This window comes from Harmonia axyridis, chromosome 5 (assembly GCF_914767665.1).
Source record: "Harmonia axyridis chromosome 5, icHarAxyr1.1, whole genome shotgun sequence".
Taxonomy (NCBI): Eukaryota; Metazoa; Arthropoda; class Insecta; order Coleoptera; family Coccinellidae; genus Harmonia; species Harmonia axyridis.
This window is the reverse complement of record NC_059505.1, coordinates 25,910,450-25,931,849: the sequence shown is the minus strand read 5'-3', so window position 1 is coordinate 25,931,849 and position 21,400 is coordinate 25,910,450. Positions and strand designations below refer to the sequence as shown.

The 21,400-nt window shown below is 36.2% G+C and overlaps 1 protein-coding gene and 1 long non-coding RNA gene across 3 annotated transcripts in view; both read right to left on the bottom strand.

The window, feature by feature from the left end:
- LOC123681211 (alpha-2C adrenergic receptor) overlaps window positions 1-21,400 on the bottom strand; it is a 437,152-nt gene that overhangs the window by 13,315 nt on the left and 402,437 nt on the right. For both annotated transcript variants that reach the window (XM_045619462.1, XM_045619461.1), the window contains one exon: window positions 14,869-15,071. In XM_045619462.1, coding sequence (XP_045475418.1) covers window positions 14,869-15,071 — 203 coding nt within the window. The remainder of the gene's footprint in view (window positions 1-14,868; window positions 15,072-21,400) is intronic.
- On the bottom strand, window positions 1,278-1,700 carry LOC123681214. The gene is made up of 2 exons (XR_006747664.1): window positions 1,522-1,700; window positions 1,278-1,468 (listed from the first exon to the last, which is right to left on the bottom strand). It is a non-coding gene; the product is annotated as an uncharacterized LOC123681214 (long non-coding RNA).

The following is a 21,400-nucleotide window of genomic DNA, read 5'->3' as shown; positions in this document are numbered from 1 at the left end:
TTTGCATTTTCTCTTCAACAGTCTAGGAGCCATCAACATTCTTCCTGGCCTGAATTTCGAAGTAACTCAAAATTTGGGGGTTCGCTAAGGATTAGTAGATGGTATATTTCTTGAGGGAAAGAGATTTATTGGTGATCATTTCAAATAAAAGATTTAGATTTCGGACACGAGGATACCAAGCTCTTAACTATATCAAGAAACCTTCTATTCACATATTTTATCCTATTTGTGTACTAAAATATCAATAAGTGTCATTTAAAACTCATTGGTGAAAAGTATTCTTTAACCCCAGTTCCAAAATGGTTGTTACAGGGAGATGACTACTTTTCCTTCCGTCACATTTTGGAGCTCAAAAATTTTTGTGTAACTGTTAAAAATATTGTTGTAGTTTGTGAGATTGTGTGCTGAATCGATGTTATAACATAGCAAATCGTTATAAATGTGGAAGATGGTTGTTATAAACTATGTTTGCCACTGTGGGATGATATAGGTTAATCCTAGACTCCGTGACCCCAGGAATCATTCCACATTACTATTATCGATTGAATTATTTTATATTACATTACTTGATTTTGGGTACATAGCATTACTGCTGAGCCCAACTCATATTTTGGTCCACAGTGGGGGTTTACACTGCCCAAAGTATGGTACTTTGAATGGAATGAATGAATGAATTCTTTAACCCATTATAACCACGGTAGAGGTGGTGAAGAATGGTCATATTCCCCAAAATATAAAAATTTCAGAATATACAGGTTTTGTGCTAATAAAATTATAAAAGGTTATCTGATTAATTATTTCAGTTTAAATAGCCCGCTAACTGCGCAGGAGTCAATTCTACAGCTGTCAATCTTTGACATTTGATAAGTGAAAACTATGCATTTACTAAAACTGAGAGTAGACATGCTTCAACAAGCATAGAAATTATTAAAATTCTGCAAAAAAGAAAGTCGTGAATCACCTTCACGGTCGGCAAATTATGAAACTAGTGAAAATATTTGAGCTGTTAGGACGTAAGTGATGTGAAGAAACCAAGCCGTGTGCGGGGGATATTGGACGAGTGATCGGATTGGACCTTATTTATTCGAAAACGGTGCTGATGAAGTTACGTTTAATGAGTTTTGCTATCGAGCTTTGATTAATGATATGGCAGGAATTTGAAGATATTGATGTGGAGGCAGTTGTTTTTCCTGGCGCTTGCGGTTCACCAGAGGAAGAACATTATGTCTGCAAGTTTCAATGAGCATGGTCATGACACCAGAAATAGAGGACAGCTCATATTATTGCCTACCTCATGTGGGACGAAGGGTCAGAGATCACACCTGTTCCTTGCGCCTCGAGTTTATAATGGTATCCCTCAAGTTTTGAAGATTCCTAGTATAATGACTGCATTTAAGAAGAAAATAAAAAGTTGGATCCTGAGTCAGTCAAGACACTTCATAGCCAGTATAATCGACATAAAGAACACCTATAACATACCGAATCAGTAGTCCTGGAGTCGTCAGTCTACTCGTGTAGCACCTTTAATCTGCCGTCTGTTGAGAATTCGTGGAAATTACGTCAAGACTTTTAAACTTGTACTTTTTTTTTTTGATTCTCACACAAGGTTTAATCCTCCGGGAGCTCACCTTCGAGAAAATTTGATTTCTGTTTGTTTCATGTCACGATTTCCTTTTTTTTCTTTCAATATTTTCCTACATTGTAAAATGACTGTATTTTGTTTTGAATGTAGACTAATCATGAAATAAACATTATTATTATCCGACTTTTGCCTATACGCGTAGGATTTATCCTCGCCGTCGGCTTCTCACTCCTCGCTAAGAGGAACATTCACTCAATCCCAGATATTTAAAATATCAGAAGGGCAGAGCTCGGTCGTGTCCGGTCCTTGTGGTCCCCCTGGTTGTCGTCGAACTTCTGGTCCTCTTACACGCGATCCTTGGACCTGTCCTTCGCTTCCTAGGAATTTTCTCACCGTCCTTGCAGTACCTAAAAGAACAGCTTTTTGCATTACATTACATATATACTCACTAAGCCCTAGTTGCTTGATATTTCTCTTCAGATTTTTGGGTACTATTCCTGTTGTTGAGATGATAATTGGAATAGTTCTCGTTGATATCATTCCCCACTGGCGCTTTATCTGAAATTCGAGGTCCCTATATTTTGAAATTTTTTCGACCTCTTTGACGCAAGTTGTTGTTATTAGGTATTGCTACGTCGATGAGTATAGCTGCCTTTTGATGTTTATCAACTAGCAATATATCTGGCCTGTTGTGAGGGACTGTTTTATCAGTCAAAACTGTACGATCCCAGTACAGTTTATAGCGTTCGTTTTCCAGGATGGTCTCCGGTCGGTACTTGTAGTATGGTACTTTTTCAGATTGAATTAGTGTTAATTTAGTTGCCATTTCTTGGTGTAATATCTTTCCTACTGCATCGTGTCTCTCTTTATATTCATTTCCTGCAAACATCTGACATCCACCCGTGATATGTTGTATTGTCTCATTTGTTGGACACCCATATCGGCATCGATCGTCGGTAATAGTTCGATCCTTTATGATATGCCTGCAGTAATTTCTAGTTGAGATCACTTGATCTTGGATGGCTAAAAGAAAACCCTCTGTTTCTGGGTACATTGCACCTGATGTGAGCCAATAGTTCGACGCTTCAATGTCGACATGATCCTGGTTCACCTCGTTGAAATGTCTTCCATGCAGGGGCTTCTCTCTCCATCTATCCAATTTTTCTTGGTTTGTCTGGTGGTTGTATGAAAATTGCTCCTTGTGAAGTTGTAAAGGTGTTGATTCGTCTGCTTCACACAGTATTTTGTAGAACTCTGATGTACTTGCTTGATCTCTGAAGTATTCCCGTAGGCTTTCTATCTGCCCACTAGCAAGTTCCATGATGTCCGTAAGACCCCTGCCTCCTTTATTTCTCGGCAGTGTAGTCCTCTCAATGCTGCTTTTCGGATGGTGCTTGTTTGCTTTTGTCATCAACGTTCTCATTTTACGTTGCAAGTTTTCGATGTCTGTTTTGCTCTATGGAACTATACCGAATGAGTATGTTAGAATTGAACATGCATATGTGTTGATGGCTCTCGTCATGTTCCTGCTGTTGAGGTTTGTTTTTAAGATTTTTTTGGTTCTCCTAATGAACTCAGTCGTTAAGTCTTGCTTCGTTCTTTGGTGGTTGATTCGTCGATTCTGTTTCATTCCAAGATATTTATAAAGATCATCCAACTTCATTGCTTCTATTTGCTGTCCATTTGCGAGAGTGATCGGTTCATCTTGTATTCTTCCTCTCACTACGCTGAGAGTACGACATTTGTCCAAACCGAATTCCATACCTACATCTTTCGAAAAATGTTCCACTAGTTTGACCATAATTTCTAGGTGGTTCTTATTGCCTGTTATCAGTTTCAAATCATCCATGTACAGCAAATGATTGAGGGTGGTAGTATTATTATTTCCTTTAATGTTGAAACCCTTTTCAGTAGCGTTTAGCTGTTTAGAGAGTGGGTTCAGCGCCAAGCAGAACCATAAAGGGCTCATGGAGTCACCTTGGAAAATTCCCCTCTTAATTGGAATCAGTTTGGTTTTTATGTTTGCCGTGGAAAGCTCGATGTTCGTTTTCCAATTGTCCATTGCAAGCTTTAGAAAATTGGTTATAATTGGATCAATCTTGTATATCTCCAAAATTTTCTTCAGCCAGCCATGTGGAAGTGAGTCGAAAGCCTTCTTATAATCAAAATAAGTCATGAAAAGGTTTCTATGTTTCTTGAAGGCTTGGTTGCATATGATGGAATCTATTACCAGCTGTTCCTTCGATCCTTGTGCATTCTTGGAACATCCTTTCTGCTGTGTTGTTATTATTTTATTTTTCTCGCAATGTTTGTAGATACGAGATGCTAAACATGATGTGATGATTTTGTATATTGTTGGTAGGCATGTTATAGGTCTATATTTTGATGGATCCATAGTGTTTTGAAAATCCTTCGGTATTAGGTAAGTGATACCTGTTGTTAAAAATGTTGGCATTTCTGTTGGATTATGTATTATGTTATTTATGTATTCGACTAGCCTGCCGTGCAAACACCAAAACTTCTTCAACCAGAAGTTGTGAATTCCATCTGGGCCTGGAGATTTCCAATTGTGAGTGTTCTTCAATATTTCCTGTAGTTCTTCAGACGTTATTACACTATGTGGCATATTTTCTATGGTCTCACATGATTTCTCCTCTCTTCTTATCCAATGCGCTTTGGAGTTAAAAGGAGTTGGTATTGACAGTTGATCGGTCCAAAAACTCTCCATATCTTCGGCGCTTGGAGGACTCACTAATTTAGTTGACGTTTGTTCATTAAGCATTCTATAAAAGTTCTTTTCGGAGTTTTCAAAAATCATATTGTCATGTTTTCGTTTATAGCTCTCATTGTATCTTCTCAGTCGTTCAGAGTATACACTTAATTTTTGTTTGAGTGTATCTAGAGTTTCTTGAGCACTTTCATTGTTGGCGTCGTAGTTTGTATGTCGCCTATGGCGATCCATAATTGCATTCACTATTTTCTGTAGTTTTCTCGACGGAGAACCTTTTTCAAATTGTGTTAACCGTCCTATATCTTGTCGGAGGCTATGTACTTTTGCTTCTAGCCTATTTTGCCAATGTGGTTTGTTATGCTGTTTTTTCTGTGCTGGTTGCTCACTTCTAGGTTTTGGCTTCACACCGAGCACTGCTGATATTGTAGAGGCTGCACAGTAGGTAATAAGATGCAATGACTCTAGGTTTTGGTCATTCGAAAAAAACGGTGGAATTATCTCTTTGTTCATTATGTGCAGAATATGTGAGAGTTTTTTCGATGTCTTCAGTCTAGGAAGAATTGGTCGTTTAAGAGGATCAGTACCCTCGAATTCTATAAAATATCTATTCATTGTAACAGATAATTGCTCTAATAGATCTCTTCGACTTTCTTCTCGGTTTTCCATAGTCGCAGTTTGTATATTCCGCCATTGCTCATCTCTTGCTAGTGCCAAATCTCCGCTGTTTTGTTCCTCAGTATTAATTTGTGCATTGATGTTGTGTTGGTTTTCAGCACAATCGTAGTTTTCTTCAATTGTCACTTCGTTGTTAGTGGGGTTCCTATTCTGTAGCCTCAGTTGGACTTCATTTTTTATTGTGTTAAGTCTCTCATCGGGTACAAGTTTATTTCTCAATATGACCCGGTATTGGTCGGCTACTCTTTGTTCAGAAACTTGAAGTTCGGGATATTTTCTGTGGAATTCTGCAAACAGCTTTTGCCGGTAGCCTATTTTATCCTCTTCCATATTAGTTACTTCATAGTATATGCGCATGATCGTTTCATTTATCGAACTTGTCCATTTCATGCGTCTTCTTGGTAGACCTGCTTGGGTGAGTGCTGGTTGGGGATCCTGCACAGCACCTCCAGCAGTCGGAGAAACTCGTGTTATTCTTCTCCTAGAATGTTGAGATTGTGGAGGCGTAGCATTTTGATCGACAGACGCCCGTCTCCTTAGCACTCTGTCACCGACGTCCCGCATACTGTCATGTCCAGCGCCGGCTCCAGACACGCCCTGACGAACCTCAGGCAGCGGCTCTATATTTCGATTCCTTAAATTCACCATCATTCATGGGTTCCTCCGTGTCGTGGGGGAGACGGCCTTTGATCGCTTTTTACGATCCGCAGAGCTACGGTGGGAGAATTCTTGAGCTGCTTTCCACACGGCTTCGTCCGTTACCCTGGACAGGGACCCTTCGACAGGTTACAGCTTCCCGGGTCAGGGAGCTCCTGGAATCTGTGGTGGGCAGGAGTCGATTCAACTCTCCTGATAGGTGAATCGCTAGGGATTTCCTACCGCTACCCATTTATTATTATCCCCGACTTTTGCCTATACGCGTAGGATTTCTCCTCGCCGTCGGCTTCTCACTCCTCGCTAAGAGGAACATTCACTCAATCCCAGATATTTAAAATATCAGAAGGGCAGAGCTCGGTCGTGTCCGGTCCTTGTGGTCCCCCTGGTTCTCGTCGAACTTCTGGTCCTCTTACACGCGATCCTTGGACCTGTCCTTCGCTTCCTAGGAATTTTCTCACCGTCCTTGCAGTACCTAAAAGAACAGCTTTTTGCATTATATTATATATATACTCACTAAGTCCTAGTTGCTTGATATTTCTCTTGAGATTTTTGGGTACTATTCCTGTTGTTGAGATGATAATTGGAATAGTTCTCGTTGATATCATTCCCCACTGGCGCTTTATCTGAAATTCGAGGTCCCTATATTTTGAAATTTTTTCGACCTCTTTTTGACGCATGTTGTTGTTATTGGGTATTGCTACGTCGATGAGTATTGCTGCCTTTTGATGTTTATCAACTAGCAATATATCTGGCCTGTTGTGAGGGACTGTTTTATCAGTCAAAACTGTACGATCCCAGTACAGTTTATAGCGTTCGTTTTCCAGGATGGTTTCCGGTCGGTATTTGTAGTATGGCACTTTTTCAGAATGAATTAGTGTTAATTTAGTTGCCATTTCTTGGTGTAGTATCTTTCCTACTGCATCGTGTCTCTCTTTATATTCATTTCCTGCAAACATTTGACATCCTCCCGTGATATGTTGGATTGTCTCATTCGTTGGACACCCATAACGGCATCGATCGTCAGTAATAGTTCGATCCTTTATGATATGCTTGCAGTAATTTCTTATTGAGATCACTTGATCTTGGATGGCTAAAAGAAATCCTTCCGTTTCTGGATACATCGCACCTGATGTGAGCCAATAGTTCGACGCTTCAATGTCGACATGATCCCGGTTCACCTCGTTGAAATGTCGTCCATGTAGGGGCTTTTCTCTCCATCTTTGCATTTTTTCTTGGATTGTCTGGTGGTTGTATGACAATTGCTCCTTGTGCAGTTGCAAAGGTGTTGATTCGTCTGCTTCACACAGTACTTTGTAGATCTCTGACGTGCCTGATTTGTCTTTGAAGTATGTTCGTAGGCATTCAATTTGACCATGGGCAAGTTCCATGATGTCTAGCAGACCTCTGCCTCCTTTATTCCTCGGCAGTGTCGTCCTCTCAATGCTACTTTTCGGATGGTGCTTGTGTGCTTTCGTCATCAAGGTTCTCATTTTGCGTTGCAGGTTTTCCATATCTGTTTTGCTCCATGGAATGATACCGAAAGAGTATGTGAGAATTGAACATGCATATGTGTTGATGGCTCTCGTCATGTTCTTGCTGTTGAGGTTTGTTTTTAAAATTTTGTTGATTCTCCTAATGAACTCAGTTGTTAAGTCTTCCTTCATTCTTTGATGGTTTATTCGTCGGTTTTGTTTCATTCCTAAGTATTTATAAAGATCGTCCGATTTCATTGCTTCTATCTCCTGTCCATTGGAGAGAGCTATCGGTTCATCTTGGATTTTTCCACGCACTACGCTAATCGTACGACACTTGTCCAATCCGAATTTCATCCCCACGTCTTTCGAAAAATTTTCCACTAGTTTGACCATAATTTGCAAGTGGTTTTTGTTGCCTGTTATAAGTTTTAGGTCATCCATGTATAGCAAATGATTGAGTGCAATGGTATTTCTATTTCCTTTGACATTGAAACCTTTTTCAGTAGCATTCAGTTGTTTAGAAAGGGGGTTCAGCGCCAAGCAGAACCATAAGGGACTCAATGAATCTCCTTGGAAAATTCCCCTTTTTATTGGAATCTCTTTAGTAGTTATGTTCGCCGTAGAGAGTTCGATATTCGTTCTCCAGTTGTACATTGCATACTTCAGAAAGTTTATTGTGATTGGATCGATCTTGTATATTTCCAAAATTTTTGTCAGCCACCCATGTGGAATAGAGTCGAAGGCCTTCTTATAGTCAAAATATGTCATAAAAAGATTTCTGTGTTTTTTGAAGGCTTGGTTACATATGATGGAATCTATGATCAGCAGTTCCTTCGATCCTAGTGCATTCTTGGAACATCCTTTCTGCTGTGCTGTCATTATGTTATTTGTCTCGCAATGTTTGTAGATACGAGATGCTATACATGATGTGATGATTTTATATATTGTTGGTGAATTATTATTATTATTATTATTATTATTATTATTATGATGTTAATTATCACACAAGTAACAAAACCACCGCAATTTTGCAAGAAAAGTATTCTGGCCGGGTTATTTCTAGAAGAAATGATCACAATTGGCCATCAAGATCTTGTGAGTCAACTAACACATTAATACTTTTTACTTTGAAACCTAGTGAAAGATAATCCTCTATATGCCAAAGCTTCAAAATTAATTCAAGTTTCTAAACATGAAATTTGTGAAGTTGCAAATGTTCGAATTGGTCATGGAAAATGTCTTAATTAGGTTCATTGGGAAAGCGATCTCAACTGTTCCTCTCAAACCAGTTCATTGACTATCTGTCGGAAAGAATTAATGAGTGAAGACACTAAATCAAGTAACGAGTACGGAAATGGGACACAGCCATGACTGAAAACCAAAATCTGTTTCCTCAACGTTAATTCTTCTTGCAATTACCTAATCCCCAACTGAACATTAGTGAACTCCAATAAATTCCAAACTTAGTTCAAAACAACTCGGATGCACTTAGCTATTTCCCTTCCAGAAACGAGGTGTTCCTCACTTCCAAGAGGATCCCTATAATTAACTCCTCATCGATCAGTTTGCCATGAATTTACCCCATTCCTCTGAATCATTAGCGGACTTATCAGGAAGACTGTCTGATGGATATGTTGACAAAGTTGAAATTTGGTCAAAAGTGTAAACTCTGTATATTAAATGAAGAACGTACTTCAATATACTTCATTAATGGTATCGTACACGAAAAAGCTTGATTCTACTTAAAATTTCAATTTTTTCCCTTTTTCTCCTTAGTCAGATAGTTATTGGAACTATTGGAAAAGTTTATCAATTATGATTCTAGTGACGTGAAAAACATAAAATTTTGTACACATCTTGATTGTATATTCAGATGGAAAATTTCAAGTTGGTCTGATCTGTTACCATAGAAATGAACTGGCCACCTCATATCCTGGATTTGTCCCCAATAGACCTCTACCCTTATCAACACAGCGTGTTTGTATTTTGTATAATTTGAATTATTCAAGAATCTCACTGTTCATGCCTTTGAATTGTCTTGCACCTAGGTTGCGCCACTGACCGGTTTCGTAGACTTGAGTTACAAAAATTTCACATCGGTCAACGAATTCTCAGTTGGGATGACGTCGATTCGACAATTTGGATATGAAAGTACAATTCAATGGTGCCATTTCTTTTTTATTGGAAACTTTCTCTTGGAAAAAACTTTTATTCTGAGATCAGGCCCGGTCTGACTCCACTGGGGGCCCTCAGCTAGATGCTGATTTGGGGCCCCCCTTCAGGAAATAAAACAAGAACCTATCACGGCAGCCAAAACGTGCTCTTGAATTATTTAAAATTATGGTTGTTGAGGTTTGAATGAATCTCAAAGTATTCTGCCTCCAGCAGCAAATTTAGATTGATTTATTATTGAATCTCTAATTGAGAGAACAAGATTATGCATTCAGTACTCCTTGAAAGTGGTTATAATTGAAGTAGAATGAGAGGTCAATGAGAGACCAATGACGTAACTACGAACATAAAAATGAAAAACACAAGACAAAAAAAATGTACAATTATAAACTGAACTTTAAGGTAACAACTAGGTATATTGATACTAAAAAGTAAAATAGGGCCTAAAATAATAATGAAATAAAAGTATAAAATAAATCATTATATAAAGTAGGTCAAAATTAATACTGTTGTTAACAATATGAATACAAAAAAAAAATCTTAGCACAGTGCTAGTTGAGTAATTAATGATTTTACTAACTTTCCTTTCAGTCTTCGGTAAGTTCTTCACAACTCCTGCCCATGACATTAATTATGTCATCTTTGTCCAAGTCAGAAAATAAATCTCTTTCCATATTCATAAAAACTAGGATAGAAATAAGGTTTTGGCTTGAACTAGACCTAAGACGATTCTTGATTATTTTTAACTCAAAAAACACTCTTTCACAGGTAACCTGTATACAAAATATCGTATTTATAAGATACATACAAGTGAATGAATAAGCCATAAGCCCGATCCAGAGAAATCAAAAAGAACTGAAAATACGCATGACGAACACTTGACAATTGCTTTAATGTCATTACGTAGACCACGAAAAGTTGCTTCTTCTGATTTAGGTTCTGAATCAATTTGACAGTAATCAAAATTTCCTTCTGCTTTGTTTAATATTTCGCCTGGGATTTGTTCATCTTGAGTATTTTCGATTTTCATGAAACTTTTGAAATGATTGCAAATTATTTATGTTAATAATCAACTTCTTCAAACTTTGCGGGTTTGAAATACAAGAGGGGACTACAGTTGAAATATCTTCATGCTTATTTCATTGAACTTTCTTGGGTGTAACCAAGACAGGTCCTCTAAAATTTCTCCATTTGGACAAAAACTTTCTTCAATGCTGGTTCTAACACATCGAAAAATACTGACTTGTAATTATTTTTGTTGAGATTTTAGGAGAATCAACTTTTGATTTTTCCCAGACATCCGTTTTTTCTTTGAAATTCTTCTTTCCGTGAAATCCAATTTTATTTCCACATCAATATTTTTATCTTCCGATTCACAATTAATAGCAGACTCTTGGCGCATACTGTTTTATTTTCGTGTATACAACTTCAAAATGTTTATCATTTCTTTTTTCATTAATTAGTTTGAGTGGTGATTGAAATGAATTCCAAGCAACAGCGTAGTTCAATGTTTTAGTTTGCAAATATTTTGAACCAGGAGTTATAACAAGAACCAAATGTAAAACGAATGAAATACATGACTTCCTAATTTTTGATCATTGATTTGCCAAATTTCTGGCCATATGTCTGGAATTACAATCAAACTGACCATCATGTTTTTTTTTAATACGGTTTACTGACGTCAATTATTTATCTTTGACACTTCTTCAACACACTTTCATCAATTATTGAAAATAGAGCCTTAGAGACTTTTGCAGTCTATAAAGTTTGTATGTTGTTTTTTGTTTCTTTCTACCATACTGCCATTCGCTTGTAAAATGAACTCAGAAAAACTGCAGATTCTTCCACCAATCCAAACAAGTTTTCTGTCTCTAGTAACTTTACTGCTGAATCAGCTACTAGGTTCAAGACGTGATAGATACGTCATATTTTCATTTAGCTTTTTAAGAATAAGGTGAGCCTGTAAACCGTTATAATACTCCTTCATGTTATTTTTTCCGTCGAATGAACATAAAACGATATTTGATTCCAGAATTCCGTACTTGGTTACACGTCTGGAGTTACACGTTTTTACAATGCAGGACCACTCGAGTCTTCAACTACAGTAATTTCTAGAAGCCTTTCATAATCTTTTCATCGAATGACATATCGTACGAAAATAGCCAATTGGTATATAAGTGCTCCCTGTATCTTGGGTAGAGTCTACCATAACGTTATGAATAATGCTATCGTGGAAGCCTTTCAAAATTATATTGCGTTTTATCGAAGTTTTTATCAATTTGTTCAAATAAAAGATTTTGACAAAAATATCAATACAGAACCTTGCCCATAATGTCTATTCGTTGTTCATTTTAAAACGTTTAAATGAAATAAAATTGTCAGAAAAACATATTTTCAAAAATTTGTTTAGTTTAGTTTGGTTCGGCTGGGGGCCCCCTTGGGCCGGGGCCCTCGGCGATCGCCGACCTGCCGACCTGGCCTGACCGGGCCTGTCTGAGATTGTAATATTCCTTTTGAAATCTTTGGATTCATTAGGAACTTTTTTTAGGATTCATTAGCAAGATTTGTGATGAACTACCTATCTGTGAGTTGTCACGCGAAATATTTTGTTATAAACCTCACCCAGAATTAAATTAATTTCAAAGTTCAGAACCTAATATCTTTATGCCCATGCTATGGAGATGCACGACGATATGGTATCAACGAGCGCCTGTATGATGTACTAAGTTCACCCACCCAGATCGAAACAACTATACGATTTCTCAAAGATTATGAATTGTAGTCAATTATTTAAATCTATATTGATATAATATTGCCTATTCTCAGTGTGATCTTGTGTCCATGGCCATAGCTGTCGAGACACGTTAACTAAAATAAATAATTAGCAATAGTTTTGAAGTTCGTAATTGCTCGGATCCATATCAATTAGTTCCCACTTGGCCCAAGTTCGATATATTTCCTCATATCGATGAAAACCTAGAACACAAATTCCTTCTAGGTTCATAGTTATATTGATGTGACTTTCTCTGAAGAAATTTTGACTTTGACACACGAGGAGTTCTAAATATAATTATTCAGATGTACTTATATATTTGGACATTTTAATAATGCTTTTCTGTTGGGTTTGGAACTTTCCGATTATTCTTTCCGCTAAAACTTGAACTGATGGATCATTTGTTCATCGCGAGTAAGAGATCTTCAGAAATCCATCAAGTGTGATTTGTTACTGAGACAACTTTGAATTGGAAATTTTTTATACTTCCATCTGGAGGAGACCAATAATCTCTCTTCGCGACTACCAATGTGACTGAAAAACGTGGGAAGAGCATTTGTAACTTAATGTTATGTAGAATTGCAATAGGTTATCTGTTAGTAGTAAGCTTAGTACTATTTTTATAAAGGAGAAGGGTGGTCCTTTTGCAAGTTTTAACGAATTGAGAAATCTTGAGAAAGAGTTTTTATTTACTGATATTTAGAACACCCTTGATAGAATTAGGCGTGAAGTCAAATGTAATGTTACGACATTATAATTGCTGTAAATTCGAGGTTCTCGAAGTGATGCGAGACCGATTATTGTAGCATAAGGGAATAGATATAATATCATGGTAATTAAATTGATTCACGTAGCTATACTCCAACATGAAAGGTTTCGATGTATTCTACTGTGAAGCATAAATACTTCGTACAGCGTTTCTCCTCATTCATGGAATCTCTTTGTATAGAATCGAGTATTGATACCTCTAGATCGCATAGAGAATCTCTGGACATTTTACTGGGGACTTCAAAGGTAATGGAAAAAAGATTGTATGGGATAGAGATCGCTCTGAACTGCATTAGAAATACATTCATTGAAGCAGCTTAAATAAATCTTTTGGGGAATATTCCATCTGAGAAATATGCCAATTTCGTCCAATGAATTCAGGCAACTATCACATCAGCAATGAGAAGCGAAAGATAAGGTACGATTGGGTACAAATGATACATCGAAAATTCCATGAAGAACACCCACCAGACCAGAAGCTTCTGCTCATTCAATAGTAGTTGAATAGAGAGATACTCACCGCAGCGAAGACAAATTGGCTTTCGGAGAATTTGCTTGGATTTTTTATATGTTGCAGAGTTCATTATGCTGATTAGATGTTGTCATTCCATCACCGCTTTGAATTGAACCGTTTATATTATATAGGGTGCTAAAAATTACTCTTCTGAAATTTCAAATGACCATTGTGAAGAAACTTTTTCGAATACTCAAACCAAAAATATCAATTTTTTCAGTGATTTCCAAAAAATTGAGCGGTTCATTCATTTTCAGATATTATGTGAGATATCAATATCAGTTGTGATTGATTATGGTAATATCTCCTGAAATATGAGCATACATTCAGTTTCCTAAAATATTGTTATTTATATTCAATTTTTCGAGATTTCTTCACATTCACTCGAGTCGTTCTTCTACCTACTCATTGATATAGGTTTATAAACATGTTTTAATGAATTTAATAAAATCAAAGTCTACAAAAATCAATCAAATACAAATAATATTGAAATAAAAACCTAACTTAAATCGGTTTTTAATGAATTACTCGGCTATTAGGATGGAACCTCTTCTGTAAGTTATTTTCAGCCTTCTGAACATCAGATCTTATCAGAAAGCTATAGTACTCCAATACCCATTAGCGAAGTTGATGTGAGAACGCCAGTTATTACGCGGGTATTCTCTCAGTTTCAGGAACTAAAGTGGTTTAAAGTATTACAAATTCTGTATCTCAAGGAAGAACTTCTTGATATTTTTCAATAGAGGTTTCTACTTTCTGTTGTTCCAATCCAACGGGAGGTGCTTTGGTAGAATGAACAACGATACTAGAATATGTCAACCTGAATTTACAACTCCTTCTTGGATTTCCAACCAAGAAACCATTACATTCATCATAAAATAAACCTGAGAAGGAGCCTTGCTGAAATCATCCGATACAAAAAGAATTCTACCAAACCTGAAATACGCCTCCACAAGATGGACGACTCCAAAAAAAAACCACTGTCTCTAAATCAAGCAATTCGCTCCGGTGAGACTACTACTTGTTGAATGCAAATATTCATGTCAAGACTTACCGAGAATCCCCACACAATTCTCGCTGATAAATCAAATTTTGAAACTCAAATTGAACTAGTTATCTAAAACAAGGCACGTATCCTTCCTGAAGTCTCGACCATTATTAAAATCTTTCAGAAAATTCTCTCCGCTTCTTCATCCAGATACGCGCATCCGTTGGCGCTTCACCAGCGACCAATAGCATACGATTAATCGACAAATCACCGCGTCTTTGAAAACTCCAGCAGCGCAACATGAACTGAAGCGTGCAAAATCGTTGCAACTTCAACCATGCCATAAAAACTTATTGTTTTCGAATCAAAGAAGTCTGTAAAAATCATTACATCCACATTAATGAGGTCACAACCGTAGAGGTATCAAATGGGATAATAAGTATATGATCGGAACGATATTGACGCAGTATAAGTCGAAGTGTATCATCAAAAAAGTAATATTTACATATTAGAAAATTATTTCGAAATCTTACCTTCCATTCTTCGAGTCTCCCGGTGCATTCGTGAAACTTGTAACAGCATCTTGAGGTTGCCTCCTTGGGGGTTTCCTTATACCACGTCTCGCTCTCGCTTTGGCTGCATAATAAATCCTTATGTAAACGAAGACCATTATGCAGGAGGGGATGTAGAATGAACCAAGAGCAGAATATAGGACGTACCCCAATTCCTCGCTCAGCTGAAAAAAAATCCATCATGTAAAATCTTCAATATTGGTCGCGATAGGGAATTGCAAAATGATAAGGACCAATTATCCAGAGAAATCATTAGAATCAACATCAATTAATCATTAAAAGTTACTGAGTGAAAAGTGCTCAGGAAATCGGATGCACTTCAATTATAGTTAAATTGTGAATTGTGAATGTTATATTTCAAATAATTTATTCTGCATGTAGGTATCTCACTTCAATACAAGAAGGGTACGAAAACGTATCAAGTATTAAATATTGATCAAGAGAAATTCGTTTCAGTTATCTTGGAAAAGGAATAGAGGAGGTGCATATTTCAGCAACTCATCATGAGTCAGGCTCATAGGTACAAAAATTCATATTTCAAAGCGGATCTGCAAAAAAAGGTGTTTCAGTGAATAAACAATGGCACACTCCTCTCCTGAAACAAGATTTCGTACTCCAGGCCGACCGAGTGGAAACGTGTTAGTTTCAGGCTTTTATTGCTTGTTATTTATCGATTGTTGCTGGTGCTTACTGAGCGGTATTTTATGTCATAAGTTCTTTGATAAAACATGACGAATAGCTCTGTATTCTACGTCAAGAGCTATGTAGAAGTTTCAGTAGTATATAACAGATTTATATGGGGCTATAAATTTCGCCTTGAATAAATGAAGAACAAAACTTCAGATCGCATAGAAATGTTCCCCTTTTATAAATCCCTTCTGGATCAGAATATAATTTGGTTATTTCGGATTTGGTCGATAATTCAGGATAGGATTTCGAATGGTCAGTTCTGAAGACTGTCCCAAACAAAATTGAAGAAAAAAAACAAGTTTCAAACTTTTTATGTTTCTACCACCAAAAATATAATATTAAAAATTTGTAGATCACATAATATAACCGCATATTTCGAACTCATTTCAAGTTCATATTCAGACACTCAGTATTCTAGAGGTGGTACAGATTATTTACACACCACGTCAATGATGTGTGCTTGAAAATTAATTCTGATTTCTTTGCCATCAACACAATGAAATGGACATCAAAGAGAAATTAACTCATGTCAATGTACTCTGCATTGATTTACAGTCATATGAGTTATTTAACGATAATGTCGGGCAAAAGTATTGACGCGCATAGGGTATTCGTAGGACAGAAGCGCATCATTCGCTTAATATTTAATCTCAAACAAACTGATCCGTTTAGACCATTTTTCAAAAGATAACATATTCTCTCATTTCCTTGCATATATTTACAGACTTTTACTATATCGTCGGCTAAGAGTTTAAATCTGCTATGTCCATAATGAACAATTTTACAGGAGACCAAAAAAACCGTACAGTAAGTGTTATAATAATAATAATAAGAGAGTTTATTCATATTCATATTACTGTACGGTTTTTTTGGTCTCCTGTAAAATTGTTCATTATGGACATAGCAGATTTACACTCTTAGCCGACGATATGTGAAATTAATGTATCATTAATGAAAGTAAATTCCTTTTGGAATTCATAGGTGACGAAAAATAAAAACAGACTCTTGTTGGAGAGACACAGGCTGTCCATGTATGAGAAGTCACCCTCACATGTGAGAGTAAAAATTTTCAACTGACACCCGACTAAAATTGTTGACCTTGATATTGGGAAGTTTAAAATGGCTGTCAGAAAGCTCATGTTCTTAGAAGCACAATCACTGACCAATGACGTCAGCATTACCTGGAAGAAACACGAGAGCGAAGATACCAAAGCTGAAGAATGGATATCAAGTGGCTGTTACAAATGAAGAAAAGTCAGAAATGTTTGCAAAATCCATTCAACTCAATCAGTGAAAATACATGGAAATTCAACAGACAATGAAATTGAAGAAGATACTAAAGAAGTTACTAAAGGAGAAATTGAAAAACTTATGCGAACATTGGAAAATGGAAAAGCACCCGGAAAAGACGAAATACAAAATCAAGCAATTTGAACCTTACTGGCGGAAAACGGCGGATACAACCTTGATTAAGGAAAAAGGAAAGGACGAAAGAAAACAAACGAAATTTCGACCCATAAGCCTATTTATCGGCAATGAGTGTAAAGTGATGGAGAAATTATTTAACAGAAGATTAACAGATTTCGCAGAAGAAAAGAAAATATATCCAGATCCTCATTTTGAGTTTCGCAAAGAGCATTCGACGATTCACCAACTGGTACGACTCATGGAAAACATTAAGTAGCGATTGAACCTCTCTACAGACACTGGTGCAATATTTCTGAACATAGAAAAACATATGATAAAATGTGAAATCAAGATGATGAAATTACCAACCAAATTTACGAGATTAATAAAATCGTACCTGGAAAATAGGAAATTTAGGGTAAACATCGATAGTTCCAGGTGGACGATTGAAGAAATTGAAGACGGAGTTCCCCAAGGATCGGTAATAGGACCCTTGTTGTTGAATTTATACATATAGCGGACATACCGAAAATGAATAGATGCAAGATAGCCCAGTTTGCAGATGATACCGATATTAACTTTCACGGTAGAACGCGGAAATCAATTTCTAGGCATTCACAGATAGACCTAGATAAACTGATGGAATACTTCAAGAAATGGAAATTCAAATTGAATACAACGATAACCGTTGCAATCTATTTCGGAGGAACAACATATCTCCCATATCAAGACATATTACTATACAGGCTGATTCCGAAGAAGAACTGAATGTACTGATTCATATTTTACTACACTAAAAATTTCATCAAAATTTAATGAGCCATACCAAAATCATTAATTGAAATAGAATAGGCCGTATCAGCCGAATCACGATGTATATTCTCAATTGAGGCCTCAATCATATATCTAACATTGGTTCGAAACTGTCTTGACTAGTCTAAACTTCTCTTCAAATCTAAGGGTATCCTCCAGAATCACCTAGTATACAGAATTATATTCAACCAAAACTATTCTTGAATTGCATTTAGGATATTGAAAAAATTAGTCTCGATAAATTTATGATGCCAAAATGTTTATTGAATTTATAGTCTTACATTTTATATTGCTCCATTTTCATTCAAGATTGGATAACTTCTAATTTTTCAACTTGAACTAGATTCCTTTTTCAAATTATGGTACTAGAACACACTAGCTGCATTACATGTTTGTTTCGAAATATGTGAATTTTCTCATTAAACATTCAAGCCATATAGACAAACGTTTGTCCGATAAAAAGAGAGACATTTAATCCTTTTCTGTCATTTAGAACTTGGGATGTTGAAATTGTTTTCAGTAATTAAATGAATGTTTACCGAGATGTTTACCTACTAGCTATTTCAATTTTTGTAAGTGGTTTTATTTTATAATCAACGTCCCTTTATGGTGGAGATAAGTCGTTATATATTTTCAGATGTGTACACTCAACTTATTATTTTAATTATTCGGTACCATGATGGAAATTTCAAAGGATATAATTTTAATGGCATATTTCTGTCCCAACTGGATTTTTGCACATGCAATTATTCAGACTATAAATAAAAGGAGATGCTGTCTATCCTGGATGTTTATACGTATTTATACGTATTATGCCGGTGAATTTGAACCATTTTAATAATGCATAGTGGCGAACCAGCATAAAGCGGAGTGTCGGTGATAGAAAATGATAATGGAACTTTAGAAATAAGCTCGTTAAAGTCGTTGGTAGTCTGAAAATGCCATATTTCCCGAACTTGTTCGTGACCGCAAAATGTTATATTCGAAGTACCTAGATATACTATGAGGAATTTTTCTTTAAAGCAAAAAATTCCTTTTGTGGGGATTCTATATTGTTTATCATTAGCTAAAAGACTATTGTGTATTCAAAATTGAAATAGTAAATAAATATTATTATCATTAATTGTAATAATATTCCATATTCAGGTGGCCTGGAGAAGCATTATATGAACTATATTCTACCATTTAAAAATATTTTTCTATAAACGTGCGCTTTCAACTCTTTTCCCACACACATTTCAAGTCAGAAAAAGTCATTTTCCCACACAGTGAGGGAAAAACCCCTGTTATTTTTACGTACTGATATGCGTGCGGGAAAGAAATAGCAGGGGATTTTCACTCACGCGAGTATTAATGAATGAATTAAATTCTGTCATTTTTCCAATTAACGTCAAGGACGACATTACTAGATATAATAACGACATGCAGAATTAAGTCTCTTATTCATGTGTATATGGATAATTAATCCATTTTTTCAGTTTCAATTTATTTCAAGTACTTGTAGAAAAATATTGTTCCTAACTCTTGCGGAAAATGTCTTTCCTGCACTCAACTCCGCGTCGCTCGGTCAACGGCAGTTTCGTGCGGTAAAGTACCACTTTCCACACTTGTTATGAAAATAACTATTTCCTAATATAGCTTGAACGAACTTCGCTTCGCGACGTTCGATCACCTGCAGTCTCTTACGCAAAAGTATCACTTTCCACACTTGTTAGGAAAATAACTTTTTCCTACTAGCGTTTCTAAAGTATTACTTTCTACACGCATTGACGTTTGAAAATTCCAAATTTGTGCGGAAAAGCCCTGCTATTCACTTTCCACACGCATATGCATGCGGGAAGTGAATAGCAAGAGTTTATTCTGCACGCAAATATTGAAGAGTCGCATCAATCATAAAATTTTGGCATGTCTCTATGCGCCAATCATAAAATTCAAACGTTTCTCTATGCGGATGAGCGCACAAAAATATATAATTTCTTATAACGTCAGTCGGTATCGAGACGAAAACTCTCCGTGAAAGTGTTTCATTTACGCTAGTAGAAAAAAAAAGTTCCTTACAAAGTGCCTTTTCCGCACTTGCAGTCTCTTGCTGAAAAGTATCTCTTTCCACACTTGTTAGGTTAGGTTAGGTTAGGTTAGAGTCTCTTTCCCTCACAGTTCGGAAAAAACCCCTGCTATATGCTGATATGCAGAATCACGTCTGTCTTTCATGTGTATGTAAATAATTATTCAAATCTATATTTAATTTGTTCATCTGGAAGAGGATTTTTCGAAGATAATAAATTTTGCTACTTAATAATGAAATGAAGTACATGGTATCATTTGGAAATAAGCCCGATATTAACATTTGAATGAGTCATCCTGAATTGTCTCATTTTGAAAACACAGTAGAGTTCTCAATGATTATCAAAAAGTCAGTAGTCAGTACTTATAACTATTATTTTAGTATTCACTTTCAAAATCTCATTCAAATTAATTAATTGATTCGAAGTAGACAGGTCTTTCGAATGACCGTTTAATATATGAAAAATCGAAATATCTCAAAACTAGATTGATAAAAGTGACTTTGGAGCATATAAAACTTCGAACAAGCTTGGGTACATTTATTACACATAATGTAAAAATTAGAAAGTAATCAGAAGAAAAAACATATGTTCGGTCAATTACACTTTTTTCATACTAATCGTGTATTTCCAAACAATTTGGGAATGTAGCTCTAATGGAGCCTACTGACAAGTGTCAAAAAAATAAAATTGCAGCGCTTAACGCTAATAGAGCGTAAATGGTGGAACAACCTGTATGTGGAATAACCATTTCAAGCTTCGTGTGAAATTCCGGGTATAGGTAACCTCATCAGAGCCATAGAAAATCTAAGAAAAATATCAAAGAAGAATTGGTACAGCTCTGACGTGGATTCGGGAGCTTTTTGAAAATTGTTCATTCCTGCACCAATTGCACCCTTGGAGACCACATACGTCTATTTATAATTATGTGGTCTTCAAATTGATTTTCGATCCCTATTTACAGTTATATGATTTTTAATTAATGATCGATCCTTCAAAAGCTCCTGGGTGTTTTCCTTATTTTCCATTGATTAAATTTGGTATTAGTGTCTAACTCTTTCTCGTATGATACGGTTGATAGCAGATCGACAGAACGAATGCATATCAATTTTGCATCATAAAAAAATAAATCACGGGAACAGCCAGTGATTTCCCACTACAAGCACTTGCTTTGCTCTTTTTGTATACATATACTTTTCGGTGAAAAAGAACAAGAGACGAACAGCGTCGACGAGAAGAAATCACACGTAACGCAATCTAAAACACATTTATGTATCTCAAAATTCCATTTATTCCGCTCTCCAAATCTAGCAGCGATATAAATCAGGAAAGCCGAAAATACAGGGGGAAAATGCGGATGAACGAAATTGTGCGTAGACATAAGGAAGTAGCGGTATCAGAAAATTCTATATATTTATCTGTCCCTATATTGAATTCGGCATCTTGTCGTACATGAAATAATACAAAATTGTATTTTAAGATTATTCTTCTTCCAATGAAATAAGAAAGTCAAATATTCT